At 37.7% G+C, this 23303-nt stretch overlaps 1 protein-coding gene across 1 annotated transcript in view; it reads right to left on the reverse strand.

The window, feature by feature from the left end:
* LOC113059721 (cell adhesion molecule 4-like) overlaps positions 1-19855 on the reverse strand; it is a 119060-nt gene extending 99205 nt beyond the window's left edge. Inside the window, exon 1 of the mRNA XM_026228263.1 lies at positions 19581-19855. Within this exon, the coding sequence (XP_026084048.1) occupies positions 19581-19656 (76 nt within the window). The 5' untranslated portion in view covers positions 19657-19855. The remainder of the gene's footprint in view (positions 1-19580) is intronic.
* Between the last annotated feature and the right edge of the window lie 3448 nt (positions 19856-23303).

Genomic DNA, 23303 nt, shown 5'->3' on the forward strand with positions numbered 1-23303 from the left:
CCTCAATGTTTAAACCAAAACCTGACAACAGCAACTGAGCTCTGACCTTCTGTTTTCATACTAACAGAAGTGTTAACATTTATGCATTTGGCAGACATTATTTTGGCAGACACTTTCATCCAAAGTGACTTAAATTGCATTCAACATTCAGTTTTTGCTTTCTCTGGGAATAAAACCCATGGCCTTGGAAAGGAAATGATGCAAAGCTGATAAGAAAAAATGACATTGTGCTTTAACTTATATTACCCACATTGGCATGTAATTATATAATATTTATATAAAATATAAAATTTAAAAGTAACTTTTTACACCACTCGAAGAAAAGAAAAATACATCTGGGGGCAGTTGCATAACCACTACGTTAAGACTTAACTAGTTTGGCCAACTTCCAACTAGTTTCAAAAGTAACTTTCAAAAGTTACGACCAGTCTTCATGAAAAAAAAAATGAGATGACTAACTCTTTATGACTAGTCTAAGCAGTATATGCAAGCAGCCACTGATCTGAGCACCAGCTGACCTACAAAATTACTTTCATTTAATTCCGGTAGTGATGAAATGGATAAAAGCAAACAAGCATGCGCTTGTCTGAAGAGGAACACTGGTTTTGTTTTTTAGATGAAATCACAGGATTTAGAACCTATATTTTTGTTTATTTTTAGCCAATAATATGCTTCAGACATAATCTGTTTTATATTTTTGTACCTTTTATTTTTAATTGTAATTTAATGTTAAATCAGTTTCATGTTTATATGTCAGTTTCGGTGTATTAAAGATAAGAACGCTCTACTGAACCCAATGTCTAGATCAATACATATTGACGTACATAAGGATATGCCTGCTTGCAGTGGTTTTGAAAATGTTATCTGAACAGCATCTTTATTAATAACATCAGAATCCTGCTACTTATCAGTTTAATCAACAGTCAGTACGAACAAATTAATATTCGAATGCAAAGCCTTCACCATATCATGATAGCAACTCAAATTTGTTTAAAACTCAGTGTGTCCAAGAAGCTGATCTTAAAAATCTTGATCAATACAGCACACCATCCCAAAATATATAATTGAGAAGATAAAAAGTAAATTTGCTCTGTGGATAGCGATTAAGCGATTAATTCTTATATTGACGTCCGGGGCATCGAGAAGTGTTGGCCTTTACATTCAGCCTCCTTCCTCCCCTCGCTTTGTCTCCTATCTATCACAAAAAAAACAACATTGTTGAGAATCTGAATCCATGCGGGGCAATTATGGCCTAAACACCAAAGCCTGTGTTGCTGGAGCTGTTTGTGTAATCATAGTAATTTTACCAAGAGCTACTAATAATGGTTTTCAAGGCCTGTCCATAGCCTGCTTTTAATTACCTTGCAAGCTTCTGCATTGATTCTTTTCCTTCATCTTTCCTGCTGCCCCCCACCCCGCCGCCTCCTTTCTTCATCTCACTCGTTTATTAATATCGTAAAGCAATAACAACTGTGTCACAACCCAGATTTCGGGAGTATAATCAACAGGATTAATTCGAAGCCAGAAGACGTGTGTTTCCGCCTGCTTTCAGGGCTTTTCTTTTGGACCCTTATTCTTATGCACACACATCATCTTCTTTTTGTTTTTCGTTTTCTGCCAACTCTCATCTGAAAGGGGGTTGTGAAGTACAAAATTAAGCGATTTAGCCCCTAGACAGGGAGAGAGAGGGATGCAGGGTCTACTTGAGAAGAAACAAATGACGGTGAGCAGAGGTGGATGTTGGGACTTGGGGGTCGGGGTTGTTGAGTTAAAGATGGAGGGATGAAAAAAGGAGTGGGAGTGGGAGTGAGAGTGAAGGACAAAATGCCCCTCTGGCTGCTGTTAAATCTGCCAACACAGCCAAGACTTACCATAGCCCATAGTGTGACAGCATGAAAGTGTGTGTGTGTGTGTGTGTGTGTGTGTGTGCGCCTACAGCATGTGGGCCGTGGGAGTGTGTGATGTTCTTAAACTTCAGGCCTCTTGGACTTTATGAGCATCACATACCACATTAGGCAGCATGGGAGTTTGAGTATGTGTGTGTTTGTATGATCGCTAGCTGATTTAAACTAGCAGATGACTCCATAAAACTTTATAAAACATAAAGGAGTCAAATCCACCATCTGTATTCGTTCACAAGACCCCTGTGAGCTAGTGAAGACATGTAAAATGTAACTCAGGGTTAGCTTATAGGTCGCTTCATCCACTCCTGTCCAGAAATTTTGAGCGTGTGCCAGCTAGTCCAAGCCTGCTCAGAGTGTCTGAGTAAGAGTGTGTGAGCGCATCTGAATGCGTATGTGTGTCATTGTCCCCCGCTGCAGCTGTATAGTTGGCAAAAAGTCTGGATGGTACTGCTCGGTTGGGATATTTCATGAGTGAATGAGGGCTCAGCTAGCCCTTTTATTTCCAGACTGCAGCCGGTTTCACTGGAGGACTGTTGTTTTTATAGCTCTTTTTATCCTCTCGTAGAAAGCCTTGTGACATATAGGCAGTACAAATGAACTAAAACATTTTTGGGGGCTTTTTTGAGCAGGACTTGACTGAACTGCTGAAAAATGCATAAAGAAATCTGTTAAGGTAATGCCTTCAGGAAAATTCGAGTCAAACTGCAGCTCCAAATCATTCCTTGGCAAGATGCAAATAATTGTAATATATTCATCCCATGGTGCTCCGTGTCCAGAGCAATGGCAGTTGTGTAAGAGTGTTTCTTCAACTATGAGATCTTTTAGCCCTGTGGACTTTTAGAAAGTAATCAGTCTTAAAAGTAACTTTTTATACTTTCACTAGTTTATTTAATTTTTGATAAAACTACTAACAATCTCCAACCACAGGGATATTCTGTCATATTTTCTGAAAGTAATGATAATTTCCACCACATCTCAAATGATGTATTGTGTTTAATAATGGTCTGTTGAAGGTGCTGGAAATCCATTTTTGGAGTAAAAAAATAAAAGATTTTATAGCTACCATTTTATGCATCCTAAATACGCACAACTAAATTATATTTCATACTTATTCAATAATTTGACAAAATGACAGCTTGTCTGAAAAAAATCACATTAAAAGTGATATTTGCTTTGACCCCCCCTCTCCTTTTTTTTCTTTCTTTCTCCATTATATTCATTGACACTTAAATAAGTTAAAATAAATGCTATAAATAAATGTTATTATTATTCTAGCTTTAAACAACAGTTTTAATGTGAACTTTATATAACAACAACAAAAGAAATGTTTCTAAATTTGTTAAAATTTGTTAAAACTATATATATATATATATATATATATATATATATATATATATATATATATATATATATATATATATATATATATATATATATATAGTGTTAAGAATTTAGATTTTTCTGAAACTATTACTATATGAATATTTCTCAGAGTGAATAAGCTTGTGTGTGTGTGTGTGTGTGTGTGAGTGAGCACACACACATGCAAGTGACCAGGCCATGCAGAGAAATGCATTCTGCATAATAATGACACAAGCACAATACTGTGTGTGTGAGAAAGAGCTGCACTTTTCTGAGCCAATGACTGCTAATGTCCCCAAGTGAATATTATACACACACACACATCCATACAGACCCAGTCAATCCCCCTCTATTCCCTTATTTGCACATAAACCTTACGCTATATTGCTTGGCAGAGAGACATAAAGGGCAATATATAATGGATAAAGAGATAAACTGGGCTTGAGGGAAAAGAAGGAAACTGATGGAAAAGAGAAGGAAAAAGAATTGGAGCGAGTGAGACACGTCCATTTTACATTCCTCACCATGACAATACTGCAGAGAGATGAGAAAATTAAAAATTGATGTGAGTAAATAGTTTTAAACGTCCCAAAAACTGAGCAATGACTTGAGATTCAGAGACAGCAACAGACAACTAGAAGAAGAGTAGAGAGGATACATGAGACTTCTGAAAGTGAAACCAAGGAACTTCAGGGGAGATTGAAGGAAAATATGAACAAAACTGAGAGTGATAAACAGGCAGGGCGAGAGCAGAGGTAATGAGGGAGAACAAGGAATTTTGGTGGGCTGAAATAGAAAAGTGAAAAAGATCTGCTATAACAAAAATGCAGCACAGCACAGATGCAAAGTGCACACATCAGCAGATCAAGAGAGAAATTATAGAATTTAAAGAAAGAGCCAAAGATAGACACTATTAAGTAAAGAAATTAGTGCTCTGACCAGAAATGGACTGGGTATAGGGACTACTGAGGGAAGTAATCTGCAAGAAAATTAATGTTTCCAGAGGTTTAATTCGACTAGCACATTAAACTGCTATTTATAACACATAACATAAAGTATGCTATCTAATGTATAATGTTTTGGAGATAATATTTCTGGCCATGATAATGCCAGGTAGTTTTTATATGAAATGCTCGTCTGATGCGAGTGTTCCAGCAGAAAATTCTCTGACCTGTCAACATATATTTTTTATATCAATTATATGTTGGACAGTTCTGCTGCTTTCAAACTGTGAACAGTTTGTCTGGTTTTATTTTTGTATTTTTTTTTTTCAAATTATGTTTTTATGTGTGTTTGTGGCAAACACTATATATTTGAGGAAGAGAATTGGGAAAGAAACGTCTGATTAAGCAAAATCAAAGCATATTTGCTTAAGCATTAGTTGTTAGCTGCAGCCCTAAAAAAGACAATAGAGAGCAGAGAGACTAAAGAGGGATGGTGGTGTAACAATGTCTGTTGGAGGTGGAAATAAAACCACAACAGATTTTCTGTATGTAAATGAGCCCAAAACAGCCGCCGGCATCAGATTTGGACACCTGGACTGAACGGCCTGCTACAGAGCACCTGGCGAACACACTCACAGCTTCCCCCTACAAAACATAGCCCACGGCAACTACCGTGAAAATCACTTTCCCCTACATCACAGATACCACATCATAACTTGAGCGACCAACAGGAGGAATAGCTACTGTACGTGTAGAGCTGTGTGTGTGTGTGCGTGTTACAGTTAAAGCTGAGGAGGTCAGAAGCCAATAGGGAGTGAAAGGTGAAAGTATTTGCAAAGCTTAATATGACCAAAAAAAATCCATATGGGTGTCAGAGCTGCAGCCTAAGTTTTCCTCCAGGACATGAAACTAGAACACTTTTATAATGCCATTCCCAGCCATATTAGAGACAATCGCCTCAAAATTAGGCCTTCCTTCAAAAGGATAGTACACCCTAAAATGAAAATTCTAACATAATTTACTCATCCTCACATCATTCCAAATTTGAATGACTTTCGTCCTTTTGTGGAGCAGAGAAGATATTTAAAAAAAAAAAAAAAAAAAAAGTCCTTTCATCCATACAGTGACAGTGGGTTCCAATGTTGTTTTGGACCCTACTGACTTCCACTGAATCAACCAAAACAGCTGAAACCTTCTTCCACATACTGCTTTTGTTTTTCACAGATGAAAGTCATACAGATCTGGAATGACATGAAGGTGAGTAATGGATGACAGAATTGTCATTTTTTTTGGAAAAACATCTTTTACCCTGAAACAACTGCCTGCCTGAAATCTGTTTTCTGTAAACGGAACCTTAATAACCAATTCTGTTAACTCCAGCAACATCCAGGTATGCACATAAATGTCGCTATCCATCTCCCACTATATAAGCAATCTTTTTTTAATTAGACAATTTCCTGTAGCTGCCAGCAGCATTCCATAGAGCTTCATTAGTTCAACACAGAAACGGTGTAGGAGAACCATGCTTAATTAAAGTGGTATATACTGACCAATTCCACTCATCCTGAGGTGCTAGAGGCTGATATTCACCTCAAAAAAGTGACTCCTACAGATTTGTGTGTTTGCATCAGAAATTACTGTTAATATAACAGCTTGCACAGCAATGTGATTTCCCGGCGAGGCAGAGGGGGGTGTGAGTCATCCCACCTGTGTGCAAGAGATGATAACATTATTCCTTTTTCAGATGAGTTGCGAGATTGTCGAGCGCCCCAGGTTTGGTCTCAGGAGTACAAGAAACAAGACTTCCAAATCTCCTGCACAGCCACAGTCATGCCTGCATTCATTCAGACTAAAAACCTGCCTGTCTTTTCATGCATTATCCTATTCTCGCAAAGAGATCTCTCAGGAGCTGAGTTCTTGCAGTCACCCATCGTCAAGGTCGCAAGTCCGGGATGTCTCAGCACCTCGCGCACACCCCTTGAACCGAGACAATCTCGGAAACGTAATCCATTGTTAGAGGAAGTAATCTCCTGCTATCGGAGCCTCGGGCCAATTCTGCCCACCAGCCCTGGAAGGACAAACTCTCCTTCTATCGGCAGAACAACAAGAAGATGACCTCACGGTCTCTACTGTTTTCTACCAAACAATAAAGAGTCTAAACACCGCAAGCGCATACTAACAAGTGCTGCCCTCATCCTCGAGGCATGCCTAGAGATTTTAATTGTGGAAATACCAGCAACTTTTTGAAGCTTTTGGTCTTGTGGTATAAATTCATTATGGCTAATGAAGATTTATTTACCGCTTACTAATTATCCAAAATCAAAGGTTAACTCCCAAGCCTGAATTCGTTGTTCTCGGGTTGGGAAAGAGGACAGCGTTGTGCTGATGCTGCAGTGTTGGATGGTTTTGTACTGTCTGGCTCTCATCCATGTTTGAAGTGCTTATCAATCCTCTCAAACCACCTCAATTTGTTTTTAAAGTATTCTCCAGATAATCATTATCACTGAGAGTTTCCTGTTAGGGAACTCTATTGCCTGACCATGCAGTCGATCCTCTCAGTGTGGCCCTTGACCCCAAACAATGGTGCAGATCGTTTTGAATACAGGGAAGTAATTACCTACGTTTATGTGCCGGTTTTCAATCAGGTCCTCTCATTATACTCAATTTGAAAATTTGAAAACAGCAAACAGCAAACATTTTGAGGCAGCAAACATCATGCAGAGTTGGTCAAGACAACTTTGACCTTAAATGTTTTTAAAACAGTAGAAAAAGCCTTGAAGTTGTAAGGATGGATGGATGATAGATAAGATTAAAACAAATTACATTTTGTGGACCAGGATTAAAGAACAATTCACTTCCCAGAATGCAATTCAGTGCATTCTGTCTCTGTCTGTCATTGCAGTCGGGGCTATTTTTCATAACAGTTACCTTTGAAAAGTTTCAGTTACAGTATCTGTACCTTCGTTAATTGAGCTGAAATAAAAAAAAGTTGTCTTGGCACCTAGCTGAAATAAGTTTGAGCACTAAAATAAACTAGAAATAAAAAAAAATAATAATAATAATTAACAAAAGAAAACTAAAAAAAGATACAAATTCAAATGAAAACATTACAGCTACTTCAAACTATGAATTACAAAAAGATTATAGTAAACAAATAATACTAAAATGACACTAGTTTCTAGTTTGATTTCATGTGGCGTGTGGCTAATTCAATTCAGATTCACATTCATACTGTATATTAAAAAGGAAGCCAATTCTTCCGTTCTGGATGTTGCACAATCCTGCAACTCTCATTTAGCAGCCACCTGCCAAGCGCTTCAGTGGGCATATCAGTGAGAGCAGAAGACTGGGATGGAAGTGTGATTGTGTTTGTGTGTGCGAGCGCTTCACCCCTGACCTGCCACTCAGCTCCAGACGGGTGGGTGGCCTGAAGTAAAATGTCCTCATTGATCATCTGTTCTCGCTTTGTAATGGTGCCATGTTTTTGCTGTTTGTTGTAGTCACCTATACAACTAGTAGTTTCCACACAAGTACTTACTCTAGTCTTTCTCTCCTTCTTTAATGGTCCCACTGGATGCGGGATTTTTAACATCCACTGATGTGTTGCTCTTTCTTCCCTGCGATTCTTCGACGATCTCAGTTGTTTCGTTTTCTTCCCTCCATCTCTTGTTCTCCAGTCTCCTCCGTCAAGTCTGGTGCTGTGCACACTAGCCTCTTTAACTTCCCATTCTCCACTGTTTCACAGACCACTGAACTGTGTAGTGTAGGTGCTGAGACCTTCACGCTGTTCTCCTTTAAACCTTCAGCCTTTATTCCTGCCTCTCTCTGCCCTTACAAATATGTACCATGGTAACTGGGTGTTTCTTCAACCATGGGCACTTCTGGCCCAGAGGACATTTAGAAAATGTACTCTCTTAAACACTTTTCACACTCACTAGTTTATTTAATTTCTCTACTGACGTCATTCAATAGTGTTGATTGCATGCATCAAAGAAAATGTTTTGCCGGTTTTTTTTTTCTGAAGGTCATGAAAATTCCTACCACAATGTAATTCCAACTCATCTCAAATGAGACATGAAACATGTGGTAATAACATTTTGAAAAGCATTTTTTAAATAAATGTCTGGCTCGTTTACCTTAGATAAGATTTCACAGTTATGTATCTTACAAGTGAGGTCTTCTTGACATGAAATCCATTCGAAAAGCAGCAAAAATAAATGAAGGGATAGTGAAATGTTTCCGAGACAGTTGGCTTTCACGTATAACATATATAACAAAAAAGAAAAAACCTTAACTCTACAGTCTAAACAATCATCCCCAGGGACATAAAAGTGAAAGTTGAAAAGACCCCCAGCTATAGTATTTTGGTCATTTCCCAATCATTTTCCCCATCTTCTACATAGGATTTCCTACCTCTTACAGTGCCTATCAATGAAAGGGCACAAAATTATAAAATAGCTAGAAAAATTTGTTATTTTGGCGAAATCTATGATTAGAATTCCTTTAATGGATCTTATTCAGTCCTTTAGCAATTCTAAATAATAAACATTTAAGGTGAAGTGTACAACTTCTATGCCAACAGCATCACCAAACAAAATTGTTTGAGTTAACAAGGTTAACACCATGATCTTCCAGCAAGCTCAGGTGCCTCTACCAAATAATTAAGTCAATTCCCAAAGAGATCTGAACCCTGGAAATGTCTTATAAAAATGTTTCGATGCACAGTTATAGCCATGTGAAAGAATATATATATTTTTATCACTCTAGCTGGCACTAGACATTATTTTTATTTTTGAATAAAATATTTCCAAAGTACAAATTTCTGTTGTATTAAATATGATGTGGTTTCTTTAAGTGGACAATATGAGCAACTTTTTGAGCCGTTTTCTCAGATGGCTTTCAGCCATTTTTCACCCTTTTTTAACCTTCTTAATTCAAGACAAAATAATGGGCATTTTTTTATTTGTTATATGGCACACCGTGTTCCATTTTGAGTATTATTTGTTTATTATGCTTTGTTTTGGATAGCTCACTAACATTCTGTAATAGCGTTTTATTTTACAATTAGGTTTTCATACCAAAATTGTGGTAAGATTTATGAAGCCAGAAATATGACAATGTGTAAATCTGAATTATAGACAAGTGTCATTTAACAAAATGGAATATGACGTGGCACTGACAAATTGGCTGAATTATAAAAGCCAGAACTGGTACTAAATAAAGAGACGTTTGGGAGGCGAAAGAGCTGGTTATTCTTGCTGAGCTAAGCCAAATGATCAGATCTAAACTAGTATCAACCTGACTGCTTTCAGACAGGTTTCCTTGTGTCTAACATTGGCCAACAGATAGCCCCGCCCCCAAACTCCTTTCACACCAGTGGCCATTGTTGCTATGTTGAGCTGGTCGGAAGGATGCTTCAACAAACAGAACAATGTTTGGACATTTTGCATTTTGCCGTTTACATATTTTCTGTTTATTAAAGTTGTCTCCGCTGGGATTAGAGATGGTTTTTAAACTTCTAAAAACACACACTTTGGCTTCCAATAAAGGAAAATAGGTCAAAAATCCCTCTCGTCCAATCCCCTCTTCTTCTCTTTCAATCTCTCTCTCTCTCTCTGGGCTAGGATGTGCTGTGGTCAGATTTGACTCGCGGCTCAGACACACCTGTCCCCAGTGAGAGCTGCTCCCTCCAGCCCTCTGCGCTCATCCACAGCCTCATTATCACCTCCACGCTCTCCACATAATGTAATCGGTGCAGCCGGCATTAGTTTCCCTCTCAAGAAGCTATGAACCCTTTCACACACACTCCATCTGGAGCAGGGGCCCATTTTAGTTCTAATGGGCCCTTCATGCAATCAAACATAGAGGGCTTTAGTTGCACTTAAAACTCCTGTAATTACCGCAAAAGCATGGGACCTTTACCTCATGTGGGTAGGGAACAGAGACACGACAGGAGGCTTGGAAACTGGAGGAAGGATGAGGCAAAGAAATGAAAGCAGGAGTGAGAGAAAAGAGGTTAGGGGGCTGTTAAACAAGCACAGGGCACAGTTTGCAAAGTCATGGCAACTCTGTCCCCTGTACGGAGAGATGTTCACCTCTGTGGCAATCAACCACAATGTCCACTTAAGTCTGGCCCGCTCTCCTCTCCACCTCTCTTTTCATGTCTCAGAGCCTCGTCTTTCATTTCTCTCTCTCTCTCTCTCTCTCTCTCTCTCTCTCTATATGAGCAGCTCTGTTCTCTCGAAGATAAAATTCCACAAGGTGATTTTCTTGCTGTAAAAGAGAACAAAACTGAAAGAACTTAGCTCATGATTTTAGGAAATTGCCAGAGTGAGAGATGATTAAAAGTACTTTTTTTTTTAATCAACTAGTCACAAATATTTTAAATATTATCTGAGAAATGTTCACATTCTAAAAAAAAAAAGTGCAAGAATGTAGAACAATGTACTGTATTAATATGAAGGATATTGCACTGCATTGGGTTGTGTTTTAGGGTTAAAAGAAATGTGGGCAAAATTAATGGATAATGTCCATGCAGCCTATTTAACCCTAAAGGGCTAAAAGTGATATTAAAAAAAAAGAAGAAAATTGTCAGTTTATCAGTTAACTTTGACCGCCCTAAAAAATATTTTTCCACAAATCGACCCCTTTTTTGCTGTCCCATGTGGGTCCCTGTATCTAAAATTGGAAAGCCTCCATAAAAAGTATTTACAGTTCATTATTTAAGAAATTAAGAGTCATATCTGGGGTCCTTGTTTTTTTAAGAATTCAAACCCCCAAGTTACCGTGACCCATCCCTTTGCTAAAATACCAGTTATCTTAGCACTCAAAAAAACTCATTTGAGACTGCTTAATTTCTATCTGGTACTCAAGCTGTGAAATAAAGACTAAGAAACAATGCATATTCTGCAGTCTTACAAAGACATAGTCAGGCACCAGACAGCAAATCTGCCACTCCGACGTCTCGCAGGACAAAATAAAGAAAAATTAGATCTGAATCCGACTGCACTTCACATCCGAAGTCTGAATTATTGACACCTCATGTCTGGTGAGGTTTTGCCTTCTCACAAGTGACACAGACAGAATCGGGTCCTGAACGAACAGGCACATTTCAATAATTCACACTTATCAGAGAGCAAGCACTTAAATTCCCACAATGAATGTGCTTGCGTTCAATCAAAGCGAGCTGCAGAAACAGCTTGAGAGTGATAACCCTGAAAAATAAGCCTGTTTAATTGGTGCACATTTCTGAGTGTGCTTCATTAGGATAATAGTCATTCTTCTGGGACAGATGGAAGATTTTTGGTTTCATTACAGCGGTGTGCTGGCCGTGCTCAATAACATTTGAAGTCAACTTGACCACAAGCGTCTTATTCATTATTTCTGTCATTTAAAAACCGCACAGTCTTCCAATAACCATCTCTTCAGCACTGAAATGAGACATAAAGTATTGCGTCTAATATGAATGACCGCAGGCAGGCAGGCGATGAGAGCGAACAAGAAAATGAAAGGAGTGTCCAATCAGTCAAATCAGATTGAAGATAATTACGGTGAAATATAGTTACCGAAACATGCCACCTGCGACAAACCCAGCCTCTGTAACGGCTCCATAAAACACAAAGATGAATCCAGCCCTTCCTTGAAATGATTTATAATAGATCTATTCCTCCCTGTTTATCGCATCACCCTTAAATTACAGGTGTTCACGAGTTTTAGCACACATATGATTATTACTCGCGTTTTCGCTTTTCTATCTTCTGTGTTGTTGCGTAACAAATCGGATCCCTAAAGGAACAACTTTTTATATAGGACTATAAAATGTGTAATCTATTACAGTGATAAGAGAAAGCCGGGTAGATACGTAACAGTCTGCCACCAGCTTTCCCTCTATATGTCGTCTTTATTCGTCTATTCTGAGCCTGGGTTTAGAGTTCACTGTGAAATGAGAGTAAAAATAGGAAGCGTGTACATGAAGGCTTTACTACATGTCTGTTTTTAAACTACTGGTAGGAGGGCTTCCATTGCAATTAAATGTCAACATTTTTATTTTACTGCGGGAATTACACAACCATACACTGGAATCAAAGGATAAACCTTGGCTTAAGATAAAGGCTTCCTCATGGCATTACAGAACAAAGTGTCAAGTGAAAATACCCATTTCTGTCCTACATGCACTAATCCTATAGCTACCCTAAATAATGCACCAATCTGAATAAGACTAGGAAATCAAAAGCTCAAAACAAAAGACGTACTTGATTTCCATGCCCCATATATTCAGGGCCCCAGACTAAAAAATGGCTAGGGAGCTTGTGAAATGTAATTTTTAGGAGCCAAATGTCATTTTTAGTTAACAAAATTGTCCAATAAAGACTGTTTTTCAGAAGTAGTGTGGTTCCTATTTGATCCTGACCATATTTGTGTCATCCTTTTTTCTTTTTTTTTTTTCTTTTTTTTTTTTACATTTATCACAACAAATATCTATATTAAATAACAGATAATCATTCCTGGTCATGTCAAATCTGATATAACTGAAAAAATTAATCATGGTTTAGAGCCGTAACTCTGATGAATCTGATTCATCCCACTAACTCGCAAGCTAGTTTTGTGAATGTTTTTGACTGACTCATTAAAAAGAACTAGTTCATAAGAGTCATTTATTTACAAATCAGACATCGAGTCATTCTGTTCACTGTTGCACTACTCACCCACGATTCACTGAATGAGTTTGATTCAAACCACTAACTCACAAGCTAGTTTGTGAATCTTTTTGACTGACTCATTAAAAAGAACCAGTTCATAAGAGTCATTTGTTAACAAATCAGATATCAAACTCATGCTGTTCATTGGTGTAAAAAAAAACTAATAACTAATAACTAAACTATAACTGCCAAAACTGCATATGGATCCACAAAGTATTACCAAATGTTGCCAATGGCTATTACATTTTCAATTATTGTCATCATTTTTTTTTTTTTTTATTTGTTGCATTTGAAACCATTTGCAAAATATGAATATCTGATTTACTAAATAAATAGATGTTTTTAAACCTTTAGCCACATGACTAGTTATATCAAATTATATAATAAGACAGCTATTATAACTACAATATGTAATTGCATTTTACTGAAACCCCTATAAATTATCTTAAACTGTGCAGCTATTTTTATACTTTTTTTTTCAATTTTTCAATAAGGAGGCAATTTGGCCCTCCAGCAGAAGCAACATTGACAGAGTCCCAAAAAATGATGAGAACAGATTTAAACGAATGGCTTTCATATTGGTTGCCATCAAATAAACAAACAGAGATGATTATCTGTGTAGGGCCAGTGATGAGAGGGGACAGGCAAAGAATGCAGCATGCAGAATGCTCATGTGTGTCAGTCAGACAGCCCTGCAAAAAAGGGCATGCAGAGGGAGAGAGATGGAGAGAAAGACAATGAGAGAGAGGCAACAAGAGAAAGAGGGGCTCAGATGGAGAACACAACATGAGTCTGCAGGCCTGTGCCCAAGGGACACACACAGTCACTGAGCCTAGTACATTTAGTATTTGTTGAGCTGGGGGAAGGGGCAGTCTTACACACACCTCCACACACACACACACCTCCACACACACACTATTCTATATGTTTCTTTTCTCCTCTCTCAGGCTATGATAGAATGGTTTCTTATAGGTTCAAGTCTCTTCCTCTCATTATCCCAGTCACTCCATCTGTTTCCCTGGCAGTCCTCTACTTTTCCACCCCATTTACATCTTTACCTCTTGTTCATTGTCTATTTCTCTCTTTCTCATTCTGCTTCAGTAAGTACAAAAATCATTTCATCTCACACACTTTCCTTCTTTTTCCTCCCCATTCTCTCTTCTCCATCTCCTCCTCTTGCTGCAAACTAACTTTTCCACGTTTCGCTCTGGAAACAGGAATGAAGATATGGCAATCTGATATATAAATTCTCTATTGATTTAAATGAACAAGGGTCGTGATAATCAGTTGTCTCCATTCTTCTTATCCCCAATCCACCCCCACCCCCCTCTCCTTTACCTTGGGTCACTGGAGAGATTAATGACAGTCATCTCCATAGCTCCCTCTTGACCCCCAAGGTCCAAATGAAGAGACGAACTGACATTTGACCAATGAGTAAACATAAATATACCTATAAATCCAAAGCCTATGACCACTAAAATACAATTATACACAATTCTACATACACAACCACATAAAGCAAGAAAAGCAATGTGTAGCTGTACACACTCTAAAAACGGCTGGGTTATTTTTTAACCCAAAATGCTGGGTTGAGTCTGTTGGGTCGTTTTGTTGGGTTATTTTATTTCTTTTCAAACACTTTTGGGTAGTTTCAATTTACCACGTGTTGGGTTAAACCTGCTGGGTTGCGTCGCTGGGTTGTTTCAGGCCAGCGCTGGGTTATTTAACGCGCCCTGAAGATGTTTAAATCGCTCCCCAACTGTCATTTTGGAAGAACAACGGGGCAAAGCCACGACTTTCAACTGTTTTAAGGTAAGTTTATTTAATGTTTTCATTAATAATTATTTTAAATTGGCAGAATTATAACTTTTTTTGCGGCAACAATACTGTTAAACGTCTACAGGCCAACATTATTTACGTTAAATGATGAACTGTTTAACGTACGTTACCTCAAACGGCCAACCTACGTTACGTGACTCGCATGATCGTGAGACGACAGATTAATAGTTTTATTAAGTTTCAGACAGTGACGGATGGCTGAAATATGCGAATACCTGTGAAAATAGAGGAAAAAGTCGTTTCTGACACTGAAAAGCGAATTTAACATTTAAGTTAGTCAAATGAGTTCAAAAAGTGAATACGACTTTCTGCTCTAATGTAAACGCCTGCAGTTGTCCATATCGACATGTAAATCATACAAATAACGTACAATATAGTCGGACTGCAGGTCTAAAAGAACCGACGATCCAGTTCAAATAAACCGGTTCAGTAATTCTCGAACAAATTTCCCGGAAAAGAATCGACGTCTCAGGGCATTTCAAAGTGCGCGCACGCACAGCGATTGATTTAGGACGCGTTAGTGAGGTGTTTTGATGCTTTTGTGGTTTATAAAGTCTTTTTACATACAAATTATAATTCAAAATGTGTTTTTTTCCTGTCAGAAAAGCACATGGATACATTTGTGAGAGAATAACTCGTCGAGTGCAGTCTTATTGATGCGTCTAACGGTAAGTTCGTGTTTATTATACATTTTACATAATTGCTTGTCTGTTATAATCAACTAATGTTAACCCTCACGTAACTTAAACGCACATATATTTGTATTTCGTGGTATAGTTAAAGCTAACTTTGCGTAAACAACATATTATACCAATTTTCCAGCTCGTGTTTTTGACTTGTCCTTATCACTTTGGTACATCTATAAGTGTTTATATATGGACTGTTTTAAAGCTGCGGGGTAACCCCGTACCTGCGTGACTTGTCATAGAAATGTCTGTGTGCGCGCATGCAGTGTGATCTACCTTATCTGTGCCAGTGACTGTGTGTGTTTGATATAACCAGCATATTAACATAAAACTGTGATTTATAATAACTGGAACATCCCATTGATTAGACAGTTTGAAAGCACACCTTTCAGCCAATCACTATATCATATTCTGCTTAGATATAACAATTTGTTTTTGTTTTTTTTATTTGTTTTTTTACTTTATTTTAAAGGTTGGAACAAACATGGAATTCCTTAACCGAGCAGAGTCCACAAAACCCCATCCAATTTTCATGGCGATTTAAAAATGCCAGCAGATCTCTCAGGAATTGATCATAATCAATGGACAGGTAAGGATATTCTGGACTATTTTCCAAATAAATTGCAAATTGTATATTTAATTGCATTTTTCCACATGTGGACGCATACATTGTGACATAGTCCAAACGCAATTGAAAAGCATTTAAATTACAGATGCTTTACACAGAAAGCTGTCAATTTGTGTCAAGCGTGGGACTATACTATGGGGCATGTTTTTTATTGGGATATATTCTGTAGTTTTTACCCCAAATCTCTCACTGTTTGCACTCTGATGCACGTCAGCAAAACAACATTGCCGTTCTACTCTTATTTACCTATTTGCATCTTACCCTATATTTTATACCTCAGGTGAAACGCATTTGGTTAATGGTGAATATTGACCAATAGTACCATGTGGCTCTAACTGTTAGCAGGGGATAGTAGTTGCATTTGGGGTAAAAATGACATAATTATTTATTGTGTGAGGTGCCAAGAATATAGGGAGATCCGGGTTGCACTGTCTGTTCTTTAACACGCATCTCTTGGAGCGGCAGATGCCTTTAGTAGTGCCTTAACCTCCATTGTTCAAAGCATTTGGCACAATTGTCCTTGAGTGACATCACCTCCCAGTACAAACACTCTCCATAGTATGGTCCCACCTCTGGCAAAAATTGACAGTTTTCCATGTGAGGCTAAAGTAAATTGCTAAAGTAATTGCGATTCCCTTTGAGTTTTGGCAGGTAACGTGCAACACAGTGAAAAAACAGACATGGTAATTAGTAACACCTCATGTACTTGTTCTTATGATGCATCTATGCTAACATTAGTCTGTTTCTCTCTTATTCAGAGGGTCACTGCAGTCGCCCGGATCCAGTACGTATCCAGACCAGATGGTGGATCAGCACCTAGAAAGGACCTCTACATCCCTGAAAGACAGCGGAGACCAGGACAACTAGAGCCCAGATACAGATCCCCTGTAAAGACCTTGTCTCAGAGGAGCACCAGGACAAGACCACAGGAAACAGATGATTCTTCTGCACAATCTGACTTTGCTGCAGCCTGGAATTGAACTGCTGGTTTCGTCTGGTCAGAAGAGAACTGACCCCCAACTGAGCCTGGTTTCTCCCAAGGTTTTTTTCTCCATTCTGTCACCGATGGAGTTTTGGTTCCTTGGTTTTCCTTAGTTGGGGACAATTAATATCAAGCCATATCATCGACTTGATCGCACAGAGGGACGATACATCACTGAATCAATGATGAACTGACTTTAACTGAAAACTGAGTGTTGACTGTTGTCCCTTTGCATTATTACACACTATTTTCCTATTTAATACTGTAAAGCTGCTATGATGCAGTATTTGATCAATATGAGAGGCTTATTACTCATAATAAATGGAAAATACAGCTGCAAACGGACTTTGCTTTTCCATTTGAAATTTGGCAGTCACTGTGCATTCATGAAAACTGAAAAGGTCATTTTTGTTCGTTGTTTCTGAAAGTGTTTTTGTTCAAGATTTGCAATTGTGTTTGGATTTTGTCACAATTTGTCACATGTGGAAAACGCAATTGAAAACATAATTTGCAATTCCTTTTGAAAATTGTCCTTCCGTTGACAGGCTCTAAAGCAGAGTACACTGCTCTCAGGTGTACAGTAGATCTTTGAATTTTCATTTTTGGGTGAACTATATATGTTGGACTACCCTAAGCAGTGCACATCTACCTACATAGGAGTCTTTATATACTTGATATAAATTTAAGGACATCTTTAAATTATTTTACATTTAAATTTAAAGAATGTTAATTGTCAATGTCATTTCACTGTGTATTTAAATAGCTAAACATGTCAAAATGTAATAGTTAAACAGCTAGACAGGTCATTTAGAAATAATTTTCTTATTTATTTCAACTGTAATTCTGTGATTTTTATTTTATTTTATTTTTTTTGCATTTGCTGGAAACAAAAAAAGGGAAAATTCCATGTTGTTTGTCATTGGTACACATTTTTGAATATCAGATGGCATTAAAAATATTTTTTAACAGTCTAAATAACCTGTATTCTTCATTATTTATTAATCCATGATTGCTTTGTTAAGCAAAAGTGAAATTATGAGAATAACCCAGCAAGAATAACCCAGAATCATAAAAATGCAAACCCACAAATGGTAAAAATGACTCTAACTTGGGTTTTCTAAATAACCCAGCATGCTGGGTTAAAATGTGTAAACCAGCATGCTGGGTTACTTTAACCAAGCACGTGTTCTGTCCAATATTTACCCAGTGCTGGGTTGCCAATTGGGTTATTTTTAACCCAGCCATTTTTAGAGTGCAGAAAAAAAATATATTTTTAGTATTATTATTTTTATTTATTATTAGACAGTATAAAACCAATCTATCTTGAATGCTGCTGGCAAGAATAAGAAATATTGGTCATTCTGATAAACGTTTATAGATCGACATTTAGTCTTTACGTTGCTTGGTGAAGCGCCAATAAGCGCCTGATTAGCTTTGTTTTTTTGAATATATACGAACTAACTGTCGACATTTCTCCAAATGTAAGTTATAAATGGGTTGATGATGGAATTTAGATCACAAGAACGGATGCGATTCACCCGTAGGCACGAGTTAAAGACACCTAACAAAGTGTAACCGCATTTTCTTTTTGTCCCAGGCTATTTTCGCTTTTGCTTAATAATTATTAATTTGAGCCTCATCTTACAAGCAGATGGCACAGCTTGAAGAGAAGAATTAAACGGCCAGCTAGTATCTTCAAGATGCTCGTGTAATCCAAATCCCTGGACAACGGCAGATGCACTTATCATGCGATGGCAAGCATGAAATAAGCGGCCCGTGTTGGGATTTGCTCTGACACTCTTGTATTTGAGACTGATTTGGGACAGTAACCCTTGCGCAGGGGAGCCCAGTGCGGGACCTCCGAGCAGCGCGAGCATGATTATGTACCTGCGCTCTTGTAGCCTACAGACTGTCGCAATGGCCATATACGTAGGCTACACCTCGAGATCTCAAAGCACACCGGGAAAATAAAAGAACATTATTTCAAAGCACCGTGCACAGTATCTGAACAATGATGCGCGCGAGCAACAACCAACAACGCTGAATGCGCATATGCGTAGAAAAAGCATCTGAAAATAATCGACAGACACGTGTGTACTGTTCATGCAGTTATTGAGCGAACAACCTTTATTATAAGAGCAAAAGGAGTAAGCAGAGGTGCAGGTGAGTGACGCAAACTACTGACCAAAATAAACGACAATTAGCCTGCATGGACTGCACGTACAGTAACAGGAAAGCGTGAAAACCGGAACAGAAAGAACTTTGAGATCAACAAAATTTCCCTTTCGTATAAATGGCAAAAACGGAAGATAACGTGATTTCTAACACATGTAACACTGCCGATGTGCTGAACCCACGTAGGGCATATTGTAGGCGATGTATATGCCTCTGTATTTGCATATATGGCTATTCAATACAATCTCGCGATGGCAACGTTAATTAACAGATGAATAGATCTCTCTAGTGAAACATCTGTCCGCGTTCAATGCAAGTTCACTTTCTAAAGTGTTTATGGACTAAATAAAAATAATCTTACCTGTCTGCGAATAGGACAGGAGCAGTAGGAGAGAAAGGGGAGCGCAGTACTTCCAAAAAGAAGAAAATGCCATCATGTGTGTTATTCCGATCTCTCTGGTAATTCCTTTCCCTTTGACAGGAATTAGAATGACATGTGCGCGCAGGCTCTCACCTACGAGTTGTGTCTTTTCTCAACTCCAGTGTTAGCTGGAATCGTTGTGTATTGCATACTAGTAGCCTACTCACACATGCACACTCAATCTGCTACACTACTCAGAATGAAAGGTGGAAATGTAGCAGGGCCGGTTTTTCTTGGCCTCAGCCACAACCAATCGGATTTGACAATGACCGCGGCGCAACACCAAATCATGGGCGGGGTAAAGTAGACCTATCATATTATAAAAACCAATAACCGTTTGTTTTTATCAAAAAGACAATGTGCTATACAGTTCATAGCGCCATAACTGCTATTGGAACGAGTCCCAGCCTCCAAATGAACCGCTCTTTATATTAACTTGATGAATTACAGTGGCGATCAATAAAGTTTTGAATGTTTTATATAAATAATCCGACTTTACTGGAAGACTGAGCTTTTTAATGAATCTCTAGCGTGTAATGGGGAGTCAGTCAGCAGAGATAAATGACAGAATCACTGACCGGACCAATTCAGAACAAGGAATTAGAAAGTGATTCATTCAACTATGTGGCATGACGGACAGAATCCACGCGATCGTTAGCAACCAAGCTGGGATGAAACCAGCACGAGCGCGACTTGAACATCTTCCTCGAACTCACTTCACTGGCGTAATTAAAACCTAAAACAATTCATGGGCTTTATAGATGAGTTAACATTGAGTTTGTATTCAGAGACATCATGTGGTAATTTACAGGAATAACATTGAGGTTTTCGTGTGTGTCTGAGGAGACTGGGGCTAGTTGTCACAAATTTAAGTAAAATGTTTTTAATTTCTTAATATTACTGTAAAATCTTAAATACAGAAAAAGTTTGAAAACTGTTATCATCCATGAGGGTAAAATTATTCCATAGAACACACTTTGACCTTTTTGGAATTGGGTAAGTTGTCACATTAAATATGCTTTAACTAGTTACAGGCTTTTCAGCAAAATGTAAGCAATAAACAACAATTACTAAGCACAGATATTCCATTTAAAAATACATTTAATATCGCAGACTCAAAGTGAAAAACATATGCTCCAACCTATTAATGAAAATATTCTAATGTCTTGACGACTTAATTCAGCTTTTAGGTTCAGATCTACCTTCATTAGTTATACTTGCCTGTTAGAATGAAAAAATATATGGGATTTTAATTAGTAGGACGTAATTCATAACAGTTATGTTAGTTTAAGAGACAAATAGCCTTCCTAATATTATCTGAAACACAGGCTTTGAACGTCAGATACAAATTACATTCATTTGAACATGACCGCATGTTTGTGGTAGATGTTAAATTATGCAATAGTAGCAGGAAAACACAACCTGTAAAAAGAACTACAGGCTTACTGGCTGCTCCATATTATGCCTTGTTTTTGCTGTTGCCTTTTATATATATATATTACTCCTTTGTCCAATTATAATCAATTGTAAGATTCTAGAAGATTATGGTCACAGACAAGCTAGACATCAACAGCCAGAAAGTCCCTATGCAGGATCCAAAACACATTTGTTAGCTTCCATGGTTGCCAGAGTAGTTCATAATTGGCAAGTACACATCAAACCTTTTGGAAGCGTTTGGTCAGAGCATAAATAATTTGAAAGCAGAAACATGCATACAAAGGAATCTGCAAAACATTTAATTGAGAAAATGACTTTTGACAAGCACCTTAGCTGAGAACCTTGAGACATGAAATATATTATTTCCACACATCAGTATTTCTAATACTAAATTGCATCTCATGGCATTTTGAACGTTACTATTTATTCACATCCCTTCTGAGTAAACAATGATGGGGGAAAGGCGGTCTCTGTTAATACAGCTCTAAAACTGCAAGAGAACAGTGGGCATTTAGAGCTTTTATTGCTTTCAGACTTCTCTTTTATATAAAAAAAAAAAAGTCCATTATCTAGATGATGTAAATGTGAAATGCGTGACCCTTTGGAGATTTTCCTGCTGCAGGCCATTTACTTTGAAGAGCCCCAAGAGAAAGCAAAATTTCAAAATTGGATTTTTCTTTTAGGTCCATATCCATTTCAGATGTCTGTACTCCAAAGAGCTCGCCATGCTAATATATCCTCTTGTTCAAGGACTTTATGAATAACCACTGGATAGAAAGAGAGATATGGAATAATTTGTGTAATAATATTGTTCTTCTTGTATTTCATGGCATGTACCTTCGTTAATGAACTGTCATCGTTAAGGCACACAAAACACAGTTATTAATGGTGGCCTCTGGTCAGCCGCACACTGTAATAAAACCACACGAAATGAAACACAAATATAGCAGACAGAAGAAAATGAGTAGCTATGATTAAGTTTACAGCGATTAACTGCTAAGGTTAAAGCATTGGAGGGTAAAATTAAGAAACAGTTGTGATGTGGTGACTAAGTATGCAGGCATTTCCAGCTCTTGTTGTTTGTGGAAATGTCAAAACAAGTCAGGCTTGTGGCAGCATGTAAAGATCGTGTCACATTTAAAAAAAATTATATACGTCTGGACTGCCTCCAGGCCTTTTTAGCTATGGATTTGTTCTTCTTTTCTGAGTTCTCTGACACATTTCTAGGTTCCACCTTTATTATTAGACTGGACAGAAATATTCTTACCACCCACTGAAAGACCAAGTTAAAATACAGGTCCACAATATACATACATACATACATACATATACTATATATAGTATTATTTCATATAGTATGTGTATAGCTATCACTACATGTATATTGATGGTTCCTGTACTTGAATTTGGCCAAGTGACATTCCAATTACTAAATCATTTACTGAAACTATTGATGAATTATTTTATTTATCCTTTGGAAAACTATTTTTTTTTTAGTTTGCCTCATATTTGAGCTGGGTGCATTTTGAAGGCCTTAAGGCCAAACTTAACTGACTGTATGCATTATGGGCTACGTGACTGCAATTATGAAAAGAAAAATACAGAAGGAAGTACTTGAGATGGGAGATGCTACGGGATGAAATCCTCCTGTGCAGAAATAGATAATGTGTGTAAAACTCATTAAAATCCTGACAGCTCCTTAAAAATCCTAACATGTATAAGCCTCTACAACCTTGGGCACCCGGAAAGTTGTAGATAAGAGAAGTTATCTTTTGAAAAACAGACTAGCAGGTGGTTTTCTACAATGAAAGTAAGTATTATGAAATCTAATAAACAATTGTGGAAAGTACCAGGAAGTACGTTTCAAAGAATGGTCTGAACGCTCATTGGACAGTGACTGATAACAAAATTGACATAGACAAACTGAGATGTCCTGGCAGCTTTGTCGTCTTCTTGCAATAAAGTCTAATTTTGACTTTTCTGAGTATTATTTTGCAAGACTTTTTCCCACAACATAATTCATTCAAAAACACTTGTTTTCAGTTGATGAAAAAAAAGCTGTATCCAAAATTGCTAAAATGGAAGTCTTGTTTCTTATATGCAACAATATGCTAATCACATGATAGTCCACTTGACAACAGCAGTCATGCTCATGTGATACTGCCTAATCATATTTTGTAATGGTCAATAAATCAACTAGCTAATCAGGTACATGTGTATCAGAAC

The sequence above is a fragment of the Carassius auratus genome, chromosome 41 (assembly GCF_003368295.1).
Source record: "Carassius auratus strain Wakin chromosome 41, ASM336829v1, whole genome shotgun sequence".
In the NCBI taxonomy this organism is placed as follows: Eukaryota; Metazoa; Chordata; class Actinopteri; order Cypriniformes; family Cyprinidae; genus Carassius; species Carassius auratus.